We start from the raw sequence: 22826 nt of genomic DNA, 5'->3' as shown, positions 1-22826 counted from the left end.
GCTTTCCCATGAGCTGCAATTTTAGGATTTTTTTTTCCCCACCAAGTCAGATTTTATTCCCTCCAACGCAAAATCAGATTCAGGGCGGTTGGAGGATTTTTGTGCCATGGCAGCAGCTCCCTCACTGCACGTGTGGCTCTGACAGTCTTATAGAAGATGGTTACAAATCAGCTTCCTCCCTGAACTTCTGGAAAGCCAAAGCCCTCCCCATCAAACTCCAGCAGTGATAAAATCAGACTCAGGATCAGGTTTTGACTTCCACGAGGTTTAATAAGTTAACAGGTTCAGCCATTACACAGCAATGGAATTCTTCAACATTTACAAAGCTGCAAGAACTTCATTCGTTTAGTCCAAATTAAGTCATTTTATACTCATCTCTTAAATAACTATACAGTTCCTATTTCTTTTCCTTTAAACGATCTGGGTTTAAAATGATCCACCCAGAGAGAAGGCATCAAAGTACAAAAGAGCACGCACGGAAGGGCACTAGTTCCGATTCAGTGTGGGTATTTGGTCCAGTACCTGTTCGAGCAAGGAAAGGTGGTGGGGAGCAGTCATGCCTGTAGAAGGAGCTGCGATATCGCAAGTACAGAGACCTTTCCCAGGAGCTGGGCCACCACTGGGATCGTTACTCTACCATGACGCTCGCCGTGACCTGAGGGGAGAACAAGGCAAAACCGAGACCCCAAAACCACACAAACACCAGCCCCCCCAACGTCCAAGCATCTCGCCAGCTACCCAGGAAATTCCTTCTCTGTAGGTTCAGCCAACAAGGAACCAAGAGAAGCTATTGCAGGAAGGAAGTGGCATCACTAAAGAAAAGGGGTGGAACAAAACTACTTTTAAGCATATGCTTTGCCCTGTGCTCGGTTCTAGTCTAGAAACAGCGTGTTGCTATGGCTCTCTGTGAAGTTTGACAAAGTTTTCATCACAGTCACCTCCACAGCACTGTTTTCTGCCCAGCTGGCAAGTGGTTTTCAACCCGAAAACCCATCCCCACCCCAAAAGCAGCACAAGGTTCTTGCAAGGCAGAAGCTGGACTTTGTTTGCCCCTGTGGAGGTCACAGAGACACATTTCACAGAAGCTACAGAAACTAGCAAGGCTGCTCTCCTGCCACTCTGCAGCATGACTGGTACGGGTCTTCGCAGAGGGCTCTAATTACTAGTGTGTGCAAATGAGTACACAGTCCCTCTGCCCTCAACGACTCTCCAAGTATCAGGCCTCAGGCAGAGAGCTGTCATGCTAAAGCCTATGGCGCTCCCAAAACTCTCAGGTTTTGCGGTTCCCTTTATTTCTTCCTGCGTTCTCATCTTCTCTCACCTCAGGAGGATGCCAAGGGCTTTTATGACAGGAAGCCTCTTAAAAAGCCTTACTGAAACATGGGGAGAGAACATATTCAGACAGAAATGTACTTAAAAGCATGTTTACAGCTAGGGAAATCTGTTTTCTTCTGAGAAGTAAAAATATACATCACGTACAGGTTCTAGAAACTCTGCTCAGCCAAAACAGAAACAAAACACCCCAAAGAAATAAAAATACGTATACTTTGGCTTCATTCACCAGTCACCGTTTCTACTTGCACAACCAACAGTGAAACGCAGCATTTGGAACGCAGGCCCTCATACACAGGCTGAGCTCCTGCAGAAGCCTCCGTGTCTTAAAGCTGCTCTGCCGCTCCTCTTGCCCCTCTCGTTCGATTGAAGGCCAATTTCACAAGGTGCAAATACTGAGCCTACCCTGAGACAGCAACCTGGCAACTGCAGATCGTTCCAGTCTAAGAAGTCGGATGGCAGACTGTGCCATGCACTGGGGTTGCTCTGTGGTCCCAGGCATTCTGAAATGCCACAGACCCCACGATGGCATCAAGGTGAGGGCTCGGGTATTTGGAAGAAGCTCAACAGGGAAAAGCAGGGATTAAATACAAAAGATATTTAAGTTCCACGGGGGAAAACTCCCTGGGATGCTGCCTTTACAGCTTCTGGAAGCCAAAGACCTCTGTGACCTTCCTTTTCCTTCAGAGAAGATTAGGATAGAAGAATCATTTCTCACACCAATAATCAGACCTTCTCCACAAGGCAGATTCATTACTGTTCTTGGCTTTATGAAGCCACAAGTGTGGCTCACATAACTAAGACTTCGTTAGATTAACAAGTAGCCTGCTACTTGGGGGGTGAGAACAACTGTGCACGTGGGAAATGAAACGATATGTGGATATGAAGAGAAAGGATCAACACGATAATCAGAAGCACATCAGAACCAAAAGTGTCCCCGTGCACACAGCTGAGCCATTCCCTCTCTGTCCCTCAAACAGTTTATCCAAGCATCCTGAAAAACATTCCGCACTTACCCCAAACATATGGAAGAAGACAAAAGTTTACAATATTAGTTCTACACTGCATGACTTTGGAAAGCAATGAAATGACAGAAAGCACATCACTAGGACTCACAAGAGGGTGTGAGAGTTCACGTCTGGGGATGTGCTCTGTCAGCACTGGACAACATCCCTCTCCTTCACAAGCGATCAGACACAAGCCTTCAAAGCAATTTACTGCCCGTGATAAAGAGCACTGTGAAAAACTCAAGGGAAGATACACACCACCCATCATGCATCCCATTTGCCATTCATTCCACAGACTGCAGCACAGGAGATGCCTCCCAGATAAGTCTTCTGCCAAGTCAAAGCTCAAAATCAAACCCAGGACCTCTGCTGTGATTCATCAGCAGGCGTAGCCTGGAGCCAACAAACCGGGAACAGATTTAGGAAAGCATATGGATGTATGGCAGGAATTGCACACTTACCACGAATACAAAGAGATCCTCAGTCCCCAAGGCCGGTGAGGAATTCAAGCTTTGGTTTTACTCCTAGGTTTCCCATCACCCCCTTTCTTGGAGCCTGATCAAAATATTTCAGTCAAAATCTAGGCACGTGTTTGTGGGACATGAACCTCACTTGCTTTTGTCACCTGGAGCGCACAACAAAAAAAAAATTGCTAGCCCTGGCAGCACTTTTTATTCAAAGCAACCTTGATAAGGTATTAAAAAAGAACAAAACCTGAAAACGAAGAGTCAAACACTGTTCCTGACACAGGCAGTCACAGCTACAAGAGAGAATGCGGAACTGGAACCAAAGCCACTTCCTATCCCAAGCTCTGGGAACAAGGGCACGCCTAGGAAGGACAATGCTGCAGGTGACACTGCACTGACCCAGCAAAGAAAAGCTACATCAAACCAGAGCGCAAGAGGCAAGCCGCAGATTGCCATCTTCCAGCAGCAGGAACCAGTCACTTGCATTGAGGAAAGTGCTTTTTCAATGAGAAATGGCAAGCGCTCCGACATCTGAAGGGCACAGAGCTGCGAAAAAAGCCACAGTACCATGTGGATGAGGAAAGAAACAAAGGATAAAAGACATGAAAGTGCTCAGGGACCACAGAAAGACTCCTGGACCAAACCAAACAGATGGAGAAGAGGTTCTTGTTCAGCCAGCTTCTCACACATGCCCAAACTTCGTAGGGAATTGGCAGGAGAAAAAGGAATGAGTCCCTCCTGCTGGCGTGCACCGGCACTTTCAGTTCAAGCTCTGGGCAGCTCTGACCTTTCCTTCCTCCAGACATTTTCAAGAGATGCCCTGACATTCCCATCTGTAAATCCTTTTGCAGCAGCATACGGAACACATTCCAGTCTTTGGAAATGGCGCACAACGACCATACCAGTAAGCCAGGATTTGTCCTTCTAAAGAACACGACGTGTTCTCTTAACAGTGCGCATTAAACAACTGCTTTCTCAGCTGGTCACATCCCGCATAAGGTGAGGTGACAGTCCCCACCTCGGGAGTATCAAACAGCAAAGCAGAGCTGGTGAATCCAGCTAGCCCTGATTAATCCCTCTACAATGAGGTTTCTCCTCCCCTTTGCCCCATCTCCTTAACTCTAAACCCCACAGGACAGCAGGAGCTTCCATTCAAACCAGGCGCACTGACAGCGCATGAGGATTCCTCCAAAGAGCTTCATTACGCTACCTGAACAGGGCCCCTGGGCATATTTGCAACGTGCGAACACCAGGAGATGGGAAACCATTTGTCTACAAGGGCAGCCTCCTCCTCCACAAGGAGTGGATTTTCTCCTGCACGCCTCTCCCTCCGTGAATACCCACAGCGGAAATGCCCACTCTTTGAAGATGGTGGATGGCGTTTGCTAGAAGAACAGAAACACCAGGTGCAATCAAGAAAGTCTTCTACTACAGGAAACCCCTTGATCAGTGAAAACGTGTAAAACTCTTGCCTCTTTCTGCCACGTGGCTTCAGGCTCCACATCAGGCCACCCTTTTGCTAGCATCACTACATTCCTTGCCGTCCATCCCCAGCGCGCTGAGGGTCCTCAGCGTGAGAACCAACAGAGTGTGAGAGCCCAGGGGTTCCGCAGGTCTGGAAGATGGCTTGGTGCCCTGCTGGAAATACACCCAACTGGCCCCAAGGGGAAGTGTTCCACTCATACAACAGCTAGTGCACACGTGCAGGACAGCCCCTTCCCCACCGAAGAACAGGAATGCAGGAGGAGCGCTGCCTCCTGGAGCAGCAGCACCGACAGGACCGACCAGGCGCACATGCAAGGGCTCGGGCTTCTACAAAAACTCGCCCAGTGGTTAAAACTTCCTTCTTCTTAGAGACTCCTTCCATCACTGGCGCGGCACAGGAAGCAGGCCCCCCTCAGCACCGTCTGGTTCCAACGGCAGAGCCAGGCTGAGAACCGCAGCTTGTTCTCTTGACAGCTCACAGCCCGGGAACACATCGCCCCGCTCTGCGCCTCAGTCCGGGTACAGCCTCTGCACCAAGCAGAAGCAGTAAGTGCATTCACATGCCCAGCAACCGCGTTGTTATCACGCTAGAAGAGCTGAGTGAGGCTACAACCCACAATTCTCGGCAACGTAGCAACACAGCCAACCCTTTAGTTTCTCAATCTTTAACTCCGAGGGCTGCCACTTGAGAGGCCCTCCTGCCCTTTCCAGGCCACACCCGGTGATGCCAGACAGCTACGCAGGCAGAGTCGCTTCCGCAGCTCCTGGGACCTCTGCAGGGATTAGCATGCCACCTGGATTTTCTGGGAGAGCATGGTGGGGTACGACAATCAGAGAGGGCTGAGCCGAGGCAGACGAGCGGCCTAAGCTCCAGGTTTGCCACCTCCGATCCCCAGATGGCGTAAAGCACTGGGGTGTCTTCCCTTAGCCAGGGTTGGAAGTAACTGGACTGCAGATCACAAATACCGCGGAGTGGTAAGACAAGAGACTAGAAAAGGATCTCTGCACAGCCTTTCCAACAGGCTTCTCCCTGCTTCAATTCTCACCCGCTGTTGTGCTGTCGCTAGCTTTGGGTTTGGATTTAGACTTGAAAGAGAAGCGTTTGATGAGCCGGCGAGAGAAGCTCCCAGTTTTCTTCCTAGTGGCAGAGTTGGCAGTGACGTTGGACAAGTCATCGTGTGACTGGCTCAGGCCTGCTTCCTTCTGCTTGCTCCTTCTCCGGAAAATGAGCTTGGTACCGCTCCGAAGAAAGCTGACTGCAGAGAGAGAAAGGAAGGAGACAGAAACCATGACAGCATCCTGCCCTGGCGAGTCTTGGGGGCAACGAACACACCCCAAGAGGTGGAAGCACGTGGCAGGTCGGCAAATCCCAGCTTCCAACTATAAGGACAGACCGCAATACCACCAACCTGCTTCACTAACTGTAACGTCAAATGTGAAAACTTCCATTTAAATAACATCCTCCCTTCAGTGGAAGGGAGCAGAATTGTAATAGGAAACACATATGAATGGAAAACAAGTGAGAGTATCTGCATATGGAGACACTAGGAGGAACACGCAGCAGAAAAATGGCCTCTCAGACTAGAAAAGCCGCCTCAAGGGCACCCGGGTTAGCTGGTCATCAAGTCTCCAGAACAACTGCCCACAGTTTCACAAGATGCCCAAATCTGGAGACAAATCAGAGCTCTGTTTAAAAGCAGAGACTTTGTGTTAAAGTCATTGTCTGCTTTGATGCTAACAGAGAAAGGAGGAGGGCATCGAGGCACGTAAAATCCACATTGTGAGGTGGCCTCTATTTCAGTGCCAGAGGCAGCTGAATTCGGAGGAGGAATCATTTATTTACAGACAAGCACCTGACTTATGGACCTAGGGGCCAGGGAGTGAAAGGAGGTTCTGGGGAACATGCAAGCTGCCACCTAAGAGAGCACAGAAACTGAAGAGGCCACAAGAATCGGACACCTGCAATTAGAGGAGTTTGGAACTGCTCCAGCGGGAAGTGTGTGAGACAGGCAGGCTCTTCCAGACTCCAGCAGAAGCTGCTCTTCACCATGCCAAAAGCTAGTTGCAGCCTCCACACTCGAGTGGAAAACTCAGACATCACTTTGTCCTCAAGTACAACAGGCTAACGTGAGCTACCATCTAATGGTTCACCCTTACCTTTGTGATCTTTCAAGCTTCTGGTCTCAAGGGCTCCTGTGGAGCCAGTTTCAGACTCAACGTCTTCCACCGATGGTCTCTCTGAGATGTCTGACCGCGTCGTGTCATCCAGCTCCTGACTGGCCCTTTGTCCTGAGGGTGACGCTTCCAGCCGCCGTGATGATTCGGTAGAATTGTGCATCTGGTCAGCTGTGCGCTCTGCTGCAGAATCCCCGCACGCTGTGGCCTCCAAGGATGCGGCATAACCCAGAGAAAGGGCCATTTCATCTTGAGCGATGGGTACCTGGAGCAGTTTAGAAGGTCAGACAGACAGGAAGACAGGGTCTAAAGGATTGCATTCATCTCCCTTCTCCCAGTCATATGGATGCTCCAGTTCCTATCACCAGTGCTAGACAGCACTGACACACAGTCACCACTCTTTTGCTGAAACATACTGGAACAGAGCTGATTCCAAAGTGTTCTGCAGCACCTCCTTCACTCCTCTACCCAAGTCCAAGGAGAACCCAGATTCTCCACAAGGTTCCCAACCAGCTACGCCTCTTTGTGAGCTCCCACTGACAGCTGCCTGCAGGCCAGCGAGGTACCTCTGACGCTCACTAAGAAGCAGTAACAAGCTGCAAGGGAACACCAAAAGGCTTCTGCCAAGCAAGTTGCCTGTGCTGGAACCTTCCCACACTTCCTACAAGAGAGGGTGGTCTCACATGTGCATCCTTAGAAACAAACTCCCAGACTAGAAATACCACAGACCTTGGAAACTCCTGAGATGATCAGCGTGCTACGTTTTGTTGGAGTTTTCTTGACAGGCTTGTTATTCGTCTCGGTTAGCTGCCTGATCGCCGTTTCGGCCACCGGATCCAAGCCATTGGGCATATGGTTATCCCCTGCACCCAAGAAAGACACCAATGCTTGAAGTAGAAACCTTCAGCGTGGGCAAGAGGATGCTTGTAATTGGAACGACATGTGCACAAAGGTAGAGAACAGAATTTATTCCGTACAGTTCTCAGCTCTTTTCAGAAACTGGCATTTCAGGCATATCATCAAAATACTTTTCCCACCCAACAAAGACTTCCAAAGACTCCCAAGAGTTTGGGCTGCCTTGGCCACAAACTGTCACCACAGCTGCAGTGCTGTCCCTGAGACAATCAGAGCCCTGAGTACAGGGTAAGCAAAGCTCTTTGGGTCTGGATAGCCTGGAATGTTCTTGTCAAGCACGGAAACACCCAGAGCCACAGACTGGATAGCCAAAGTCGAGTTCCTTTTACCCGCCCCCACTCCCCACCACCCCTCCGCCCCTGCCTACACTTGGGCACTTAAACATTCTCTTCTGCAAATGAAGAGGAGTTCAGTGACCCACATCCACAATGCTACTCTTCAAGAAAGACTAAGGAACGCTCTGGCAAAAGCCTTGGATTTCCAAGCACTTACGGCTACCACTGGGCAAGGGGCCACGAGGGCAGCCACTCTCCAAAAGCACCGTTGTCTTCTTTTCAGTCACTTCCACCTTGGAAGGCGACCTGGATGGTGAATCTTCACAGTGAAAGAGAGACAGAGACACCAGTAAGTGGAGATGAAGCTTAAGCAACTTCACAACTGGATTGTGGCTCCCTGCATGCACAACCCCAAAAAGCCTCCAGTGTGCACAGAGTCTGCAGAGGCTTCGCGGCTCAAAGTGCTAAGGAACCTATTGAAAAAATACACATGAAGCAATCCCGTCACAAGACTCCCTTCATGCTGTTTCCCAGTCCCAACTCATGGAATATCCAGGACCACATTCATCAGGATGTCAGACCGCAAGCAGCAACAACTAGTAGTAAGCAAGGTCACCTGCTTTCAGCTCCACATTCAGTACCTACAGCGTAACTTCTTTAGCAGTGAAGAAAATGCAGGAGGAGTAGCAAAACGCTTACCCCGACATCATGCAGAGATTATGCAGCGGCATACACGTTAGACTCAAGACCTCTCATCACCAAAAGGTGTTGGAGAAGCTCGTCCCTCTCTAGCCTTCCCCCAAACATAGGGCTGTATCCATTCCTTCCCCCCAAGGTTACACATGAGTCTCCAGCCAGCCACAAGACCCTAAGAGAACGGCAACGATGCCCACGTTCTGAGCCAGAAGCCAAAAACACCACGCAAGGTGCAAGTCTGCAGCAACTACCACATACAACGGCTAAACAGTTTTGCTGCTGCCTTGGGAATATCGCAGCGGAGGCCGCGGCCGCCCACAGAAGATGCCTGCCGCGGGGCATCCTCACCCAGTTTGCAGTCTGCCTTAGGTCGGGACTGGATCGTGGTGACAGTGGTGACGATGGTGCCATCAGGCATGATGGTCCTGTCCATCTCCACCTTCTTAGTGGGAGTGATGCTAGTTCGCAGAGATGAGGCGTGCTGAGCATTCAGAGACGCGGGAGACTCCTGGAATAGCAGCTACAAGGAGTAAAGCACAGCTCAGAGAGGCTCTCCTCCTCCCGTACAGGAAGGCAGGCATATAGGTGACAACCTACTGCTCCAGGCACCAAGGATCCACCCCTGCTACGACATCAGCTGTGTGGAGGGAGGCTCAGGGACCAGGGCCCAGGTGACAACCCCTCCTTGGCCTAAGGGTCTGCAATGAGACCAGGCCTTATCACACTCGTCTCCTGCTAGAGGCTCGCATCCTGAATGCTCCTGCAACACGTATTTGCGTCAAGTTTTTGCAGTCGGGAGCTCACCTCCAATATAATGGTAGCTTCAGCTGCCAGTGACTGCCCAGCTCCAGGGGCCAGTGAGCAGACCTGTCTCCCAGATGGCTGTTTGCCCAAAGAATCAAGTAACAGCGTGGCATGTGCCAGCAGCACATCTGCGGGAAGGAACAGGAAAACAAAACACACCGCATGACCTCAGCGCCTCAGGTGTCTCCCAGGCAACCCCTGGTTTTGGGAAGCAGCCCTGCGGGCCCCAGCTAAGCAGATCCCCACCCAATAGTTCCCAAGCTCAAAGCGAAGAAGGTGCAGGCAGCATTCCTTTGCTCCTGCTAACCAATCCAGAAACTGTCTCCCTTAAAGAGGTGACCATCAGAAATAGAGGCTGCGGTTAGTCCTTGACCAAGTACAAATCTACAGAGTTAAGAGCCTTCTGCAACGTTTTCTCAATACACTGGGGCAAATCCCTACATCCCTCTCCTACTTCAGAATGGAGACAGGCAGGACACAAGAACCTCCTGGGTACCAATAAGGTCAGAATGTTTCACTAAGAACAACAGGCTCCAGAGTTATTTTGCTTAGAGGCTCGTATAAAGTTGGATACAAACATCCTTTGTACACTTCATTGCACACCATCCCAAAACAAAACTACCATAGGCTCAAAGCATAAAAAGCCCCTTAGCCATTTTCATCTCCCCATCTTACAGTCCCTCTCATGGCTGTCCATACTCACTTCCCCCTCCATCACTGTTCCCCAGCACCTGTAGCTTCAGCTCTTTACTTCTAGGTCCCAGCTCCCTGTCGAAACAGAAAAAGACAGGCTGGCATAAGGCAATCCTTGCAAACCAGCCACAGAGCAAACAGTCCCATCCTCATCTTCCCTCCCTCAAATCTCAGACACCTCGTCACCCTTTCCAAAGTTCCAAGTGTGTGGAGGACACAACAAGGGTCAGCACACTGCACAGAACAAGAGAACTCCAGTTCAAGTCCCTTGCAGGACTGTGTCGCCTGCCAAGGGAAGCAGAAAGGACAATCTGTCTTGAAGGCTGATTTACACTCCGGGTCTTCCACACATGATGCTCCCACAACGCCACCTGTAACCAGCGCTTCTACCCACCCAGTTAAAACACAGAGTGTCCAGGAGAGTGGGAAATACGTACGCAAGCTGGGGCAAATTGCCAGAATTGGTACCGTGGCACATGGGCAGCACAAAAACACACTGCCCTGCGGCACAGACCTCACCTCTGCACCACCCGCATCAGTTCTGCGGTGCAGTCAGAACACCGAGAATCCATACCAGCCTCCCTTTGCTGCGCCAGACAGAAGGAGGGGAGACACTTACAGAAGCAACTCCTCGTTCCACTCCATCTCTGCTGCAGCACCGGCAGTGCTGGCTGTCAACGGCCTCGTCCGCTTCTGCTGCAGGGGGCTGTCCAGCTCTGCCACGCAGCGGATCTCCCCAACTCCTACAACAGAGGGACAGAGCGCATGTGTGCACTTCCAACACAGGGAAACGGCTCAGCAGACATACACCCCTCTTCTCCACTCAACCCTGACCAAAACATCCACTCACTCCAATCTCACCACCTGCATGCTTGCCCTTGCAGATCACGAGTGTTTTCACGCTTACCTCCCTTCCCCTGGCAGCCCAAGTTCAACACTCGAAGACTCCGGAGCAACAGCTTAGAACCCTGAGGGGCTGCTGCTGCTCTGGACGGGGACTCTCGAGTCAACTTATTGCTAGTTACCTGAGGAACAACAAAAGTGAGACCAACGCCTTTATCATTCACTCACCAGCAGGCAGCAGCAAGGTACACAGCGTTTGTCCTCGCATCTACTAAATAGTTCCTCACACCTCCTCTGTGCATATACCCACAGAGACATCAAGAGACGCTGCAGGTTCCCAAGCTATTGACCTCTGGTGGTGCCCCACGTGCTTTCAGGTGGGAAATTCAAAGAGACAGGCAAAAACAAGCTTGCTGGGTACCAGACAGACAACTGAAGATGACAAACCACGGACCATTTCATGTCTGTAAAGGCTGTCCTGCCTTGTTGTTCAAAGCATCAGAAAGACTGCCAAAACAAAGCTGCATCTCGGGCAGTCTCACTCCACCTCAACACCACCAACACTCAGTGTTGAGCAAACAAGGTACAGAGCTGCCTTCCAGAGCAGTTTCTAGTTATCCCTGCTCCCTGCGTCACATCACCCCAACCCCTACGACGGTGCAGGCCAGGATACAGCTAGTCTCAACCCTTGGATTCCTGCCTGAGCATCTGCCCTCAGAAGCACGCTGGGACCCAGTGTTTGAGGCAGAGGAATGACACGAGGTGGGAGCCTTACCGCAGCAGCTCCGGCAGGGCAGGCCTTCAGATTCACCATCATCGCTGGCTGCGTGCTGACAATGGTATCCTCGATCAGATCCTTGATGGTGGACAGATTCGCTCCCCCTTCGTTCTTCACAAATCAAGACGAAATGCATGAAAGTCATAGAATCATAGAATCACCAGGTTGGAAGAGACCCACCGGATCATTGAGTCCAACCATTCCCATCAAACACTAACCCATGTCCCTCAGCACCTCGGCCACCCGTCCCTTAAACTCCTCCAGGGAAGGGGACTCCACCACCTCCCAGGCACGTTTTCTCCTCACACAGTTCCAACTGCCTCTTGAGGCTGTAGAGCGCTTCAGAGTCTCTCTCCTGATAATAACGTTCCAGGTACTCTTCCCATATTCCATATTAATTCTCCCCATATTCTATATTTTCTCTAGCCAGCGCTTAAAACTTCCATGTAACAGCTGCAAGAAAAACTGGGGAGGGACTTTTCAAAAAGGCATGTAGTGATAGGACTAGGGGGAATGGCTATAAACTGGAGAGAAGATTTAGACTAGACATTAGGAGGAAATTCTTCAGTGAGGATGGTGAGACACTGGAACAGGTTGTCCAGGAAAGTTGTGGCTGTCCCATCCCTGGAAGCGTTCAAGACCAGGTTGGATGGGGCCTTGAGCAGCCTGATCTAGTGGGAGGTGTCCCTGCACACGGCAAGGAGGTTGGAAATAGATGATCTTTAAGGTCCCTTCCAACTCAAACCTTTCTAGGAGTCTACAATTTGGATCACAGAAGCACAAGCACACCCACCTTCAGCTCATTAAACCTCTAACACCCATGGGTTCCACAAACTAATCTCCAAAAAGCCTCCCTCCCAAACAAAAACACTCCAACAAAAAAAAAGAAAACAAACCAAACCAACCCAGCTCATTTTGTAGCTCTACATCTGACAACAGCAGAAGGACCTATGTAAATCAAAAGTAATTTTTGACTCATAGGCTCCAACTTGCGTGTTACACCAAACTCAGACAACAGAGATCTGTTCTGCTTCAGCCCTCTCGAGGGCTGTTTTGACAGAGCAGAGCTAGTATCCCTCAAGGTCCATGACAGTTGCCAACCTCTCCCCTTCGCAGCATATTTCCCCACGGCTCAAGGCTGTTTCTGCCTCTCCCTCCTTCCTCCACGGAGTTCAGCCTCTCACTCTTCACCACTCACCTCACGAAGTTGAAGTTTTGGAAGAACCGAAAGGTTCAGGTCTGGTCTGTCCTTGAACATCCACGACACCAGGAGACCTTCATTCTGTATCTCCTCCAAGTGGATCTCCACCTGGCCCAGGACAAACACACACAGTCAGGAACAGCAGCTGTTTCCACCAGGGTTTTTTTTTGCCCCACATCAGATTCAGCAGCTGAAAAGCCCTCGCACTGGGGCAACAGTAGGAACTCTGACCGAGTATCCCTCGTGGAAAACAATAGGAGCTCTTGACCCAGGGAAACAAAACATAAAATAGTTGTAAACTGAGAGATCGTCATTTGTTTACAAATCATAAGTCAAAAGCGACACCGAGAACCAGGAAAACACCATAATTCAACATGCGCACAGGACACATCTTTTCCTATCCATAACACCGCAAGGGAACTGGAACTCTGAGGAGTTTTCACTTCTCAAACACCTGCTTAAAAACACAGCGCAGAGTGCTGCCATCCCTCAGGGTCTCTGGATTTTGTTATGGCTACGTTACGCAGCCAAGATCTGCAGAACAAGACTCAGAAAACACAACTCAGCAGCCGATCAGGAATATTTGCCATCCCACCACGCATTAGTGACAGCACGGCAAGGCCATCTTCTTCCTCGATTGGCAAGCGCTCAGGTGAAAGAATAAGTTTGATGCCAACTTTTCACAGCCATTACCTGGGCCTGCACCACAGTCAAGGTGACGTGGTAGGTGTCCACGGAAACAGCAGCCGGGGACTGCTGTGTGACAGAGACGGGGAATTTGACAGCCTCAGCTGACAGACGGCAGGATAGCACCTAGAAGAAAAAGGAAGGAGTTATAGATTTGGCGAGAGGCAGCTGCACAATGGTAAAAAACCTTAAAGCGATAAGCAAAGTTGACCCATTGTGGCAGGAAAAAAACATCAGGCTCACTCCCAGGCCCAGTTCCATGCTGCAAACCTGCCAGTTCAGACTCTGTATGTGAGGCATTAAAGATCTACCAGCAAGAGGAGCTCTCTTCTCCTCTCCGAGCAGGACCCTGATATTTGAGCTCAGCATCCATACACACCAGCTCCACCAAAACACCTGCTCCCGGGGCTCTCCCAGAGGTCATTGATGCACCAGAGCCACAATCTCACGAGCCCATCGACCTCCAAACTCAACAACAGACCTCGCCCCAAACTCCTGTTTCCACTATCCCCACCACGCAGGGCTCGGCAATCTCCATCAGTCGACAGAGAAGCCTCACACCATACGGTTCAGAACAGCGAAGTCTTACCATGCTGTGATCCGACTGTTCCGTGCACGTCACACAACTTATATTTGCGGCTGGTGGTAATTGAGGACCCTCTTCAAACGTGATCTGCACGGAACTCTACAAAAAGAGAACTCTGTTAGGACCCAGTATTCAAGGTACCCTCGACAGATTCAAAGAGGAGGAATGATTCTGATGTGGGGCCTAAGAGACACTGCAGTCTGTTCCATGAATCCAGCGCGCAGAACTGTTGTGCACTGCAATTCTACCCTCCTTGGCTTGTCCGTACAGAGAAATGGAACAAGGTCTCCAGCCAAGGCCTAGACCCACAAACACTAACTTAACTTCAGACAGGCAGGCCTAAATGAGAATGAAAAATTGTAGTTTAGATTACAATCTCCACTGCAGAAGCATCCCTCACAACCCTCCTCTCCTCCACAGCAATTCCCCTGTCAAACCCAGCTTTGTAGAGCTGCGTTCCCCTACAGCTTTTTGCCAGTTAGTACAGCTAAAATGAAAAAAAAAGGTGACAGCAAAAGGAGCTAAGAATTAGTCTACCCAGAAGAAAGTGAGATCGCTTGCTTCTACACATAAAATCTATCCCCAGCTTCCCTCGGGACTTGAAAGGAGAGCAGGGGTGGAGCCAGACTGGGAGCAGGGAAGTTGCCGCTGGCAACTGGGACAAGCGCTATCAGGCCTTAGAGTCCTTCCCTCGACCTCATGCAAGAATAAGTGCAGAGGAGAGGGGACTGGGGGGAAAGGGTCGCAGGGCAATGCTCTTTATGACAAAGCTAGTGCATTCCCAATGACAGATCTGCCGTCAGCTCTAAACCAAGGTTTTCCCAGAAACCACAAAGCACCATGGAAAAGGAGACGCAGTTTCTCCTTTGAGATCCGGGCAGACAGGAGGACCGACTGTTACACGGTTTCATTACAAACCCAAAACTAGAACAACACCCAGTCCAGAACAAGCCTCCTATTCCATGCTCTTCAGAAGGTGCACAGAGGCTACACGGAGATGGCTGTCTTCACCTGAGGCTGATTTCACCTCGTTGCACCTAGCTTATAAAAGACTGGAAGAGTAATGTCTTAAAAAAATGTTTTCGATTACAGTTAGCGCTTTCATATTATTGAGTCCCTACTCTCTTCTCATTTGGCAGCTCCTGACATTGCTCAAAAACATAATTCCGCAGGGCACACAAGTTACTCAGCCTTGCAATATGTTGCAACAACCTAGTCTAAACCGGTCTTGCTTCTTCTTCTACTAGTGCTGCCTCCTGACACCACAGGTTCTAACACAAAAGTTCTTGAATAAATCATAGAATCACCGGGTTGGAAAAGACCCACCGGATCATTGAGTCCAACCATTGCTATCAAACACTAAACCATGTCCCTCAGCACCTCGTCCACCCGTCCCTTAAACCCCTCCAGGGAAGGGGACTCAACCCCCTCCCTGGGCAGCCTCTGCCAGGGACCAGTGACACCTTCTGTGATGTTCAGACTAAACCTCCCCTGGTGGAGCTTGAGGCCATTCCCTCTTGTCCTGTCCCCTGTCCCTTGGGAGAAGAGCCCAGCTCCCTCCTCTCCACAACCTCCTTTCAGCTAGTTGGAGAGGGCAACGAGGTCTCCCCTCAGCCTCCTCTTCTCCAGGCTAAACACCCCCAGCTCTCTCAGCCGTTCCTCATCAGGCCTGTTCTCCAGCCCCTTCACCAGCTTCGTTGCTCTTCTCTGGACTCGCTCCAGAGCCTCAACATCCTTCTTGTGGTGAGGGGCCCAGAACTGACCCCAGGATTCGAGGAGTGGTCTCACCAGTGCCGAGTCCAGAGGGAGAAGAACCTCCCTGGACCTGCTGGTCGCGCCGTTTCTGATCCAAGCCAAGATGCCATTGGCCTTCTTGGCCACCTGGGCCCCTGCTGGCTCATGTTCAGTCCCTGTCAACCAACACCCCCAGGTCCCTCTCCTCCAGGCACCTTTTCTAGCCGCTCTTCCTCTAGCCTGCAGGAGCCTGTTCCTCTCAGCCCTCACGCACCCGCTCACCTTCTCAAGGCCCCCCCTTTCCCCGTCCCACCCCGGCTCCGGGATTTCACCGTCTTCCCCCAGCGCGGCCCCCCCCCACTCCCCACCCCCGGGGCCCCTCCCCGCCGCGGGGCTCCCCTCGTACCCCGTGCCGCCTCGCCTGCCCGTTCAGCGCCCGCACCCAGGCGCGCCGCCACGGCTCCCGCAGCGCCCGCAGCGCCAGTAGGGCGGCCGGCGGCGCCGCCCCGCGCCCCGCCGCCGCCCTCCGCCTCGCCGCCGCCGCCGCCCGGCAGTGCTGCAGCAGCCAGGCCGACACGGTGAGCAGCGACGCGGCGAACAGCAGCACCAGCGCGGCCCACACCGGGTCCGCGCCCATGGCGGCCGCGAGGGGCGGGCCCCCGCGCGCCAGGCACAAACATGGCGGCCGCGGCGCTTCCGGTGTGAAGGAAATGGGTGGGGGGGGGGGGGTGGCCTCCCGCGTCGCCGCAGGGAACCGCGAGCCAGCAACAAAGATGGCGAACGTGGCGCTTCCGGGATGAAGGGGGTGGCCTCCCGCGTCGCCAGCGACAAAGATGGCGGTCGTGGCGCTTCCGGCATGAAGGAGACGGCCGCGGTAGGGGGTGGCTTCCCGCGCCGCCGCAGGGAACCCCGCGCGCCAGCGACAAAGATGGCGTCGCCGGCGCTTCCGGGGCGGTGGAGGCGGCGGGGCGGAGTGGGGGGGCGGCGGCCATGGCGGGGTGGCCGGCGGCCCCGCTGCTCGTGAACCTCGGCGGGTCCCTGCTGGGCTTCGCGGCCACGGTCACGCTGATCCCGGCCTGCGCCGAGCGGTTCGTGGCCGCGCGGCTCTGCGGGCGGGACCTCAACAAGGCCTCGCTCCGCCCCGTGTGAGTTTAAAAAAAAAAATAAAAATAAAGCGCTGCTGAACCGCGCCCGGGGCCGGGCCTGGCTCGACCCCGCTGACCGCGCTCCCTTCCAGCCCCGAGGCGCAGGGCGTGATCAGCGGCGCCGTGTTCCTCGTCACCCTCTTCTGCTTCATCCCCGTGCCCTTCCTGAGGTGCTTCGTGGAGGAGCAATGTGCCGCCTTCCCCCACGACGAGGTGAGGGCGGCGGGGAACGGGCTCTGCCCCCTCTCTGTCCCCCCCCTCCTCTCTGTCCCCCCTCTCTCCGCCCCCCCTTCTGTCTCCGTCCCCCCCTCCTGTCTCCGTTCCCCCCCTCCTGTCTCCGTCCCCCCCCTCCTGTCTCCGTCCCCCCCCCGCTCCTGTCTCCGTCCCCCCCCCGCTCCTGTCTCCGTCCCCCCCCCGCTCCTGTCTCCGTCCCCCCCCGCTCCTGTCTCCGTCCCCCCCCTCCTGTCTCCGTCCCCCTCTCTCTGTTCCCCTCTCTGCCCCCTCCTCTATCCACCCCCGCCCCCTCTCTCTACCCCCCCCCCGCTCCCCCGTCCCCCCTCCTCTCTTCCCCCCCCTCCTCTCTTCCCCCCCCTCCTCTCTTCCCCCCCCTTCTCTGCCCCCCCCATCCCCCTCCTCTCTGCTCCCCCCCTTCTCTGCGCCCCCTCCCCACCCCCGGATCTCTGTCCCCTCCTCTCTCCCTCCTCCAGTTCGTCGAGTTCATCGGCTCGCTCCTCGCCATCTGCTGCATGATCTTCCTGGGCTTCGCGGACGACGTCCTGGACCTGCGCTGGCGCCACAAGCTCCTTCTCCCCACCATGGCTTCCCTCCCGCTGCTCATGGTCTACTTCACCAACTTCGGGAACACGACCATCGTGGTGCCAAAGCCCTTCCGTGCGCTGCTGGGAATGCACCTGGACCTGGGTGAGTGGCGGCTGCTTCCCAGGAGAGGAGGAATGAATTCATTAGGAAGCTGCTGCTGCCCTGGTTTGCAGCAGAGTGTTGTTCAAAGCCCGGCTCTGATCCTCAGGTATCCTCTACTACATGTACATGGGCATGCTGGCGGTGTTCTGCACCAACGCCATCAACATTCTCGCTGGGATTAACGGCATCGAAGCGGGGCAGTCCCTGGTGATAGCTGCTTCCATTATCGTCTTCAACATCATAGAGCTCACTGGTGAGGTGTTTGCAGATGGAGATGACATCCGAGAGTCCTGGTGTTACTGAAAATCCACCCGCCCTGCCGCACCACAAGCACCTTTTTTTCTGTTTCCTGTAGGTGATTACCGAGATGATCACGTTTTTTCTCTCTACTTCATGATTCCCTTTTTTTTTACCACGCTGGGGCTGCTTTACCACAACTGGTAAGAGGATGGTCACGCGGAGTTTCTTTGAAAGCATCCTTTGCTTTTAATTTCTCCCTTTCCAAACAAAACCCCTTAGGGACATGCAGGAGCGTAGACAGGCTTCCTGCCAGAACCAAGGTGTCGATGCACTGGTAGCTTTTCTTTTTCTTAAAACAAACCTGGTTGTGCTGGCTCACCGAAACGCACAGACTGTGCTCCTTCAGGTGTCTCACGAGCCGTGTTTTCGTACTGTATTCCCTGCAAGTCAGGCTGTGGGTCCTAGTCCTGCAGTTCTTGGCATAAATACCTGCAGTTGTTGTTTTTACGGTGTCAATCTGCTGCCATTTCCCTCCTGGCCCCTCACCTGCCATGTGGAAATACACATAACATCATTTTTATGGCAACGACGATGGTTACAGAGCTTTGCTTTTCTGCCCTGTGGGTTGCAGGTACCCGTCGCGAGTGTTTGTTGGGGACACGTTCTGCTACTTCGCTGGCATGACCTTCGCCGTGGTGGGGATCTTGGGGCACTTCAGCAAAACCATGCTGCTTTTTTTCATCCCCCAAGTGCTCAACTTCCTCTACTCCTTACCTCAGCTCTTCCACGTCATTCCTTGTCCCCGTCACCGGCTGCCGAGGTAACGTATTACGCTACCACAGATTGTTCCTCTTAGCTTTGGCACCACGTGGCCATGGGTGCTCTTTTTAAAAGCCACCCAAGTCAATTTTATAGTTAAACATCAGCCGGCTCGCTCTGCTGGCTGCGGTCAGCTCACACGGTGGAGGTTTCACAAAGTTAACTCCTCTAACCACCCACTCACCCCTCCCTAGATAAAGAAGAGTGAATTTTAGCTGTGCTGGAATATGATTATCCAGTCTGTGGCACCATGCCACATCAGCCACTGTCTCTGCAGGTGGTAGATTCTTTTTTTGAACCTAAACAATTCTGTGATTCTGTATAGTGGGGAGGATGTGGTGGGGTGGAATCTCCTCGCGACTCTGCCCTGTCTGAGGCATGAGGTAGTGGTAGCTTTTGCTAAGTGAATTGGATTATTTCTGCTTTATTCCACCACTGGATTTCTTTTTCAACTAAGGCTCTAAGGCTGATGACATAGGGATCTCTGCCTCCTTGCTCTATACGTACTAAAACTGTAACGTTTCTTCTAGGCTCAATCCTAGTACAGGGAAGTTGGAGATGAGCTACTCCAAATTCAAAACTAAGAACCTCTCTGCCCTGGGAGCAAACATTCTGAAGGTAATATCTGGAACACATTTTGAGGTGGTGATCAAATTTGAGAGGAAGAGGATGGGAGGGAACGCAGGACTTCTAGCTCAAATCCAGAAGAAAATACTCTGCCTAGTCTGTCACTATCGCTCGTGGTCACTTTACTGTGTTAATCAGCCTTTCAGGAGACCTGCAAATAGCAGTGTCACGGGGCTGTCACGAGCCTGGCCTGTCTTAGTGAAAGCGTGAGCCAGACCACAGGGTTGGTGCAGCGAAAAAGATCTTGATCAAAGCCAGGTGGGAGCACCAGACATACCTTGTGAAATAGCATGTGATGTTTCTTGTCCCCAGGCAGTCAAGACCTTGCACATAGTAGATGTGAGGAACGGAACGGATGAAGATGGCGAATACACCGAGTGTAATAATATGACGCTTATTAACTTTGTCATAAAACTGATTGGACCCACCCATGAGCGCAACCTCACTCTCCTGTTGCTACTCATTCAGGTCAGATAATAGTTCTTAGAATCATAGAATCACAGAATCACCAGGTTGGAAGAGACCCACCAGATCATCGAGTCCAACCATTCCCATCAAACACTAACCCATGTCCCTCAGCGCCTCGTCCACCCGTCCCTTAAACCCCTCCAGGGAAGGTGACTCAACCCCCTCCCTGGGCAGCCTCTGCCAGTGCCCAATGACCCTTTCTGTGAAGAATTTTTTCCTAATGTCTAGCCTGACCCTCCCCTGGTAGAGCTTGAGGCCATTCCCTCTCGTCCTGTCCCCTGTCCCTTGGAAGAAGAGGCCAGCTCCCTCCTCTCCACAACCTCCTTTCAGGTAGTTATAGAGAGCAATGAGGTAAAACAAAGAAGGAAAAGATGCAAAGAAAAAAGGAAAAGATTCTTCTAGCAGAATGATGTGCTTTGCAATACAAACAGCTCCAAATCAGTCTTGAGAGTTTCAAGGGCAAAGGGGGAAAGAAGTAAAGCATCAAGCACACTGGAAAGCGTAGCAAATCCATCTGAAAAGGAGGAATCTGCCAGCCTGTAGGCTGTTTAACTCACTGTTTGCATCATCTGATTTTTACCTAGGTCCTGGGCAGCATGATTGCGTTTTCAATACGGTACCAACTCGTGCGCTTGTTTTATGATGTCTGACCGGGCTGATGGGAGCAAGGGGAGGAGCGGAATGTGTCCGTCGTCTTTTTCCAGTTGCTGATCTTGCCGCAGCCGTCCGAGGGCCTCGAGACTCGTGTCACAATGCAACAACTACTCTGCCAGGGCCAGTCTTGAACTGTAGCCATCTGGGTTTTGTGCACAGAGGTTTTTGTCTGATTCTGCTGACAGAAGAGATTCAGTGCTGCTTGCGCATCATTGTCACTGGGAATACCTGTCAGAGAAGGACACAGCCAAATGTTTATTCACAGCACATAAGGGAAGAGGGAAAGATTAAATCTTTAAACCTTGGATGAGCACGTTGTTGTTCCCCAAGAGAGAAAGCGGGAACTTCAGTTTGTGTGGACTCTGTACAGCAGGACAAGGAAACCAGAACCTGTTCCTATCAATCACTAAACTGCCTCTCAGCCTTGAAGGGTGCTGACGGACATGGTTTAGTGATTGATAGGAATGGTTGGACTCGATGATCCAGTGGGTTCTTTCCAACCTGGTGATTGTCTCCTGGCTTCTCCGGTCCTGGCTTTAGTCCATGGGCATTGAGTGACATAGACCATACCCAAAACTCTGAGAATAAAATAAGTCATGGCCCCTTTGCCCTTCAGTGCTTTCCCTCAAGTATTTCACACGACACGCTCTGTGGCCAGTTGGCCAAGAAGGCCAATGGCATCTTGGCTTGGATCAGAAACGGCGTGACCAGCAGGGCCAGGGAGGTTCTTCTCCCTCTGGACTCGGCACTGGTGAGACCACTCCTCGAATCCTGGGGTCAGCTCTGGCCCCTCACCACAAGAAGGATGTTGAGGCTCTGGAGCGAGTCCAGAGAAGAGCAACGAAGCTGGTGAAGGGGCTGGAGAAGAAGAGGAGCAGCTGAGAGAGCTGGGGGTGTTTAGCCTGGAGAAGAGGAGGCTGAGGGGAGACCTCATTGCTCTCTTCAACTCCCTGAAAGGAGGTTGTAGAGAGGAGGGAGTTGGGCTCTTCTCCAAGGGACAGGGGACAGGACAAGAGGGAATGGCCTCAAGCTCCACCAGGGGAGGTTCAGGCTGGACATCAGGAAAAAAATATTTCACTAAAAGGGTCATTGGGCAGTGGCAGAGGCTGCCCAGGGAGGGGGTTGAGTCCCCTTCCCTGGAGGGGTTTAAGGGACGGGTGGATGAGGTGCTGAGGGACATGGTTTAGTGATTGATGGGAATGGTTGGACTCGATGATCCGGTGGGTCTCTTCCAACCCGGTTATTCTATGATTCTATGATAAGGAGGGCGAGCGCTCCCCGTTCCCGCCCTCCCGGTTCCCGCCCTCCCGGTTCGAACTTGGCGCGCTCGGCGCTCATTGGCCGCTCGGCCCGGCGCCAGCCAATGGGATCGGGCCGCGCGGGCCGGTGGGCGGGGCGCCCGCTCGGCTCCATCCAATGAACGCGGGCGGCGCGCGCCGGTGGGCGGGGCGCCTCCCCGGCTCTTCCCGAGCCTATAAAAAGCGCGGTGCGCGCCGCCCGCCCCGCAGAGGAGGGAGAGTCGCCGCCATGTCCGGGCGGGGGAAGAGCGGCGGCAAGGCCCGCGCTAAGGCCAAGTCGCGCTCCTCGCGGGCCGGGCTGCAGTTCCCCGTGGGCCGCGTGCACCGGCTGCTCCGGCGCGGCCACTACGCCGAGCGGGTCGGGGCCGGCGCCCCCGTGTACCTGGCGGCCGTGCTCGAGTACCTGACGGCCGAGATCCTGGAGCTGGCGGGCAACGCGGCCCGCGACAACAAGAAGACGCGCATCATCCCCCGGCACCTCCAGCTCGCCGTGCGCAACGACGAGGAGCTCAACAAGCTGCTGGGCGGCGTCACCATCGCGCAGGGCGGCGTCCTGCCCAACATCCAGGCCGTGCTGCTGCCCAAGAAGACGAGCGGCGGCGGCGCCGGCCCCGCCAAGGCGGGCAGGAAGGGCGGCGGGCAGCAGTCGCAGGAGTTCTAGGCCCCCGCGGCCCCACAACGGCCCTTTTCAGGGCCCCCCCCGCTCACCGGGAGAGCTGCGATCGCCACAGACTCGGGGGAAAACGGGGGGGACGCGCCGTTTAGCCCGTTGCGCTCGCTGGCCGTCGCAGAGACAATAAACCGCTTCGTTTTCTAAAAAAAAATGATAGGTCCGCAGCCGGGCGGCGTTCCAGCGTTTGTACCGGGCACCGCAACGCGCGAGGGGAGACGAGAGGAGCTACCGAGAAAGGTGCGGCTACCCCTGTTCTGGTTCCCTGTCCTCCCTGCCCTCAAGAGCAGCTGCAACTGCCTCTTG

General features: G+C 53.1%; 3 protein-coding genes across 5 annotated transcripts; 2 read left to right on the top strand and 1 right to left on the bottom strand.

Annotated features, from left to right (window-relative positions):
* Positions 1-244: 244 nt before the first annotated feature.
* Positions 245-16315, bottom strand: C2CD2L (C2CD2 like). Its single transcript, XM_069876271.1, has 14 exons — positions 16085-16315; positions 13948-14043; positions 13365-13484; positions 12669-12779; positions 11468-11581; positions 10757-10874; positions 10469-10592; positions 9860-9924; positions 9157-9284; positions 8701-8872; positions 7874-7975; positions 7196-7329; positions 6449-6731; positions 245-5547 (listed from the first exon to the last, which is right to left on the bottom strand). Exons 1-14 carry the CDS (start codon positions 16313-16315, stop codon positions 5327-5329), a joined length of 2019 nt encoding a protein of 672 aa, XP_069732372.1. The 3' UTR covers positions 245-5326.
* Positions 16316-16664: 349 nt separating this feature from the next.
* On the top strand, positions 16665-21167 carry DPAGT1 (dolichyl-phosphate N-acetylglucosaminephosphotransferase 1). Of its 3 annotated transcripts, none has more exons than XM_069876561.1 (9): positions 16665-16823; positions 16916-17036; positions 17531-17744; positions 17851-17997; positions 18100-18184; positions 18616-18804; positions 19334-19421; positions 19743-19898; positions 20483-21167. In XM_069876561.1, the coding sequence occupies exons 1-9, from the start codon at positions 16669-16671 to the stop codon at positions 20546-20548; spliced, it is 1221 nt and encodes a 406-aa protein (XP_069732662.1). In that variant the 5' UTR covers positions 16665-16668; the 3' UTR covers positions 20549-21167. The 3 variants fall into 3 exon arrangements, with proteins under 3 accessions (XP_069732662.1, XP_069732663.1, XP_069732664.1); XM_069876562.1 differs by lacking the exon at positions 20483-21167 and adding an exon at positions 20291-20386 and having other exon boundaries at positions 19743-19909; XM_069876563.1 differs by lacking the exon at positions 19743-19898.
* Positions 21168-22047: 880 nt separating this feature from the next.
* H2AX (H2A.X variant histone) lies at positions 22048-22674 on the top strand. Its single transcript, XM_069876275.1, has one exon. It carries the CDS (start codon positions 22080-22082, stop codon positions 22509-22511), a length of 432 nt encoding a protein of 143 aa, XP_069732376.1. The 5' UTR covers positions 22048-22079; the 3' UTR covers positions 22512-22674.
* The last annotated feature ends 152 nt before the right edge of the window (positions 22675-22826 follow it).

Source organism: Phaenicophaeus curvirostris, chromosome 25, assembly GCF_032191515.1.
Source record: "Phaenicophaeus curvirostris isolate KB17595 chromosome 25, BPBGC_Pcur_1.0, whole genome shotgun sequence".
NCBI lineage: Eukaryota > Metazoa > Chordata > Aves > Cuculiformes > Cuculidae > Phaenicophaeus > Phaenicophaeus curvirostris.
The sequence above is the reverse complement of the archived record's forward strand: the minus strand, read 5'-3'. Positions and strand labels throughout refer to the sequence as shown.

What these genes read in the sequence shown, in the direction of transcription:
- C2CD2L (XM_069876271.1), bottom strand. Translation starts at nt 16,315, where the DNA reads ATGGGCGCGGACCCGGTGTGGGCCGCGCTGGTGCTGCTGTTCGCCGCG. An exon ending in AACAGTCGGATCACAGCATG is followed by an intron (nt 13,485 to 13,947) that starts GTAAGACTTCGC and finishes TTTTTCTTCTAG; the next exon opens with GTGCTATCCTGCCGTCTGTC. An exon ending in TGGAACGAGGAGTTGCTTCT is followed by an intron (nt 9,925 to 10,468) that starts GTAAGTGTCTCC and finishes CTGTTTCGACAG; the next exon opens with GGAGCTGGGACCTAGAAGTA.
- DPAGT1 (XM_069876561.1), top strand. Translation starts at nt 16,669, where the DNA reads ATGGCGGGGTGGCCGGCGGCCCCGCTGCTCGTGAACCTCGGCGGGTCC. An exon ending in CCGCCTTCCCCCACGACGAG is followed by an intron (nt 17,037 to 17,530) that starts GTGAGGGCGGCG and finishes TCCCTCCTCCAG; the next exon opens with TTCGTCGAGTTCATCGGCTC. An exon ending in CCCCGTCACCGGCTGCCGAG is followed by an intron (nt 18,805 to 19,333) that starts GTAACGTATTAC and finishes CGTTTCTTCTAG; the next exon opens with GCTCAATCCTAGTACAGGGA.
- H2AX (XM_069876275.1), top strand. Translation starts at nt 22,080, where the DNA reads ATGTCCGGGCGGGGGAAGAGCGGCGGCAAGGCCCGCGCTAAGGCCAAG.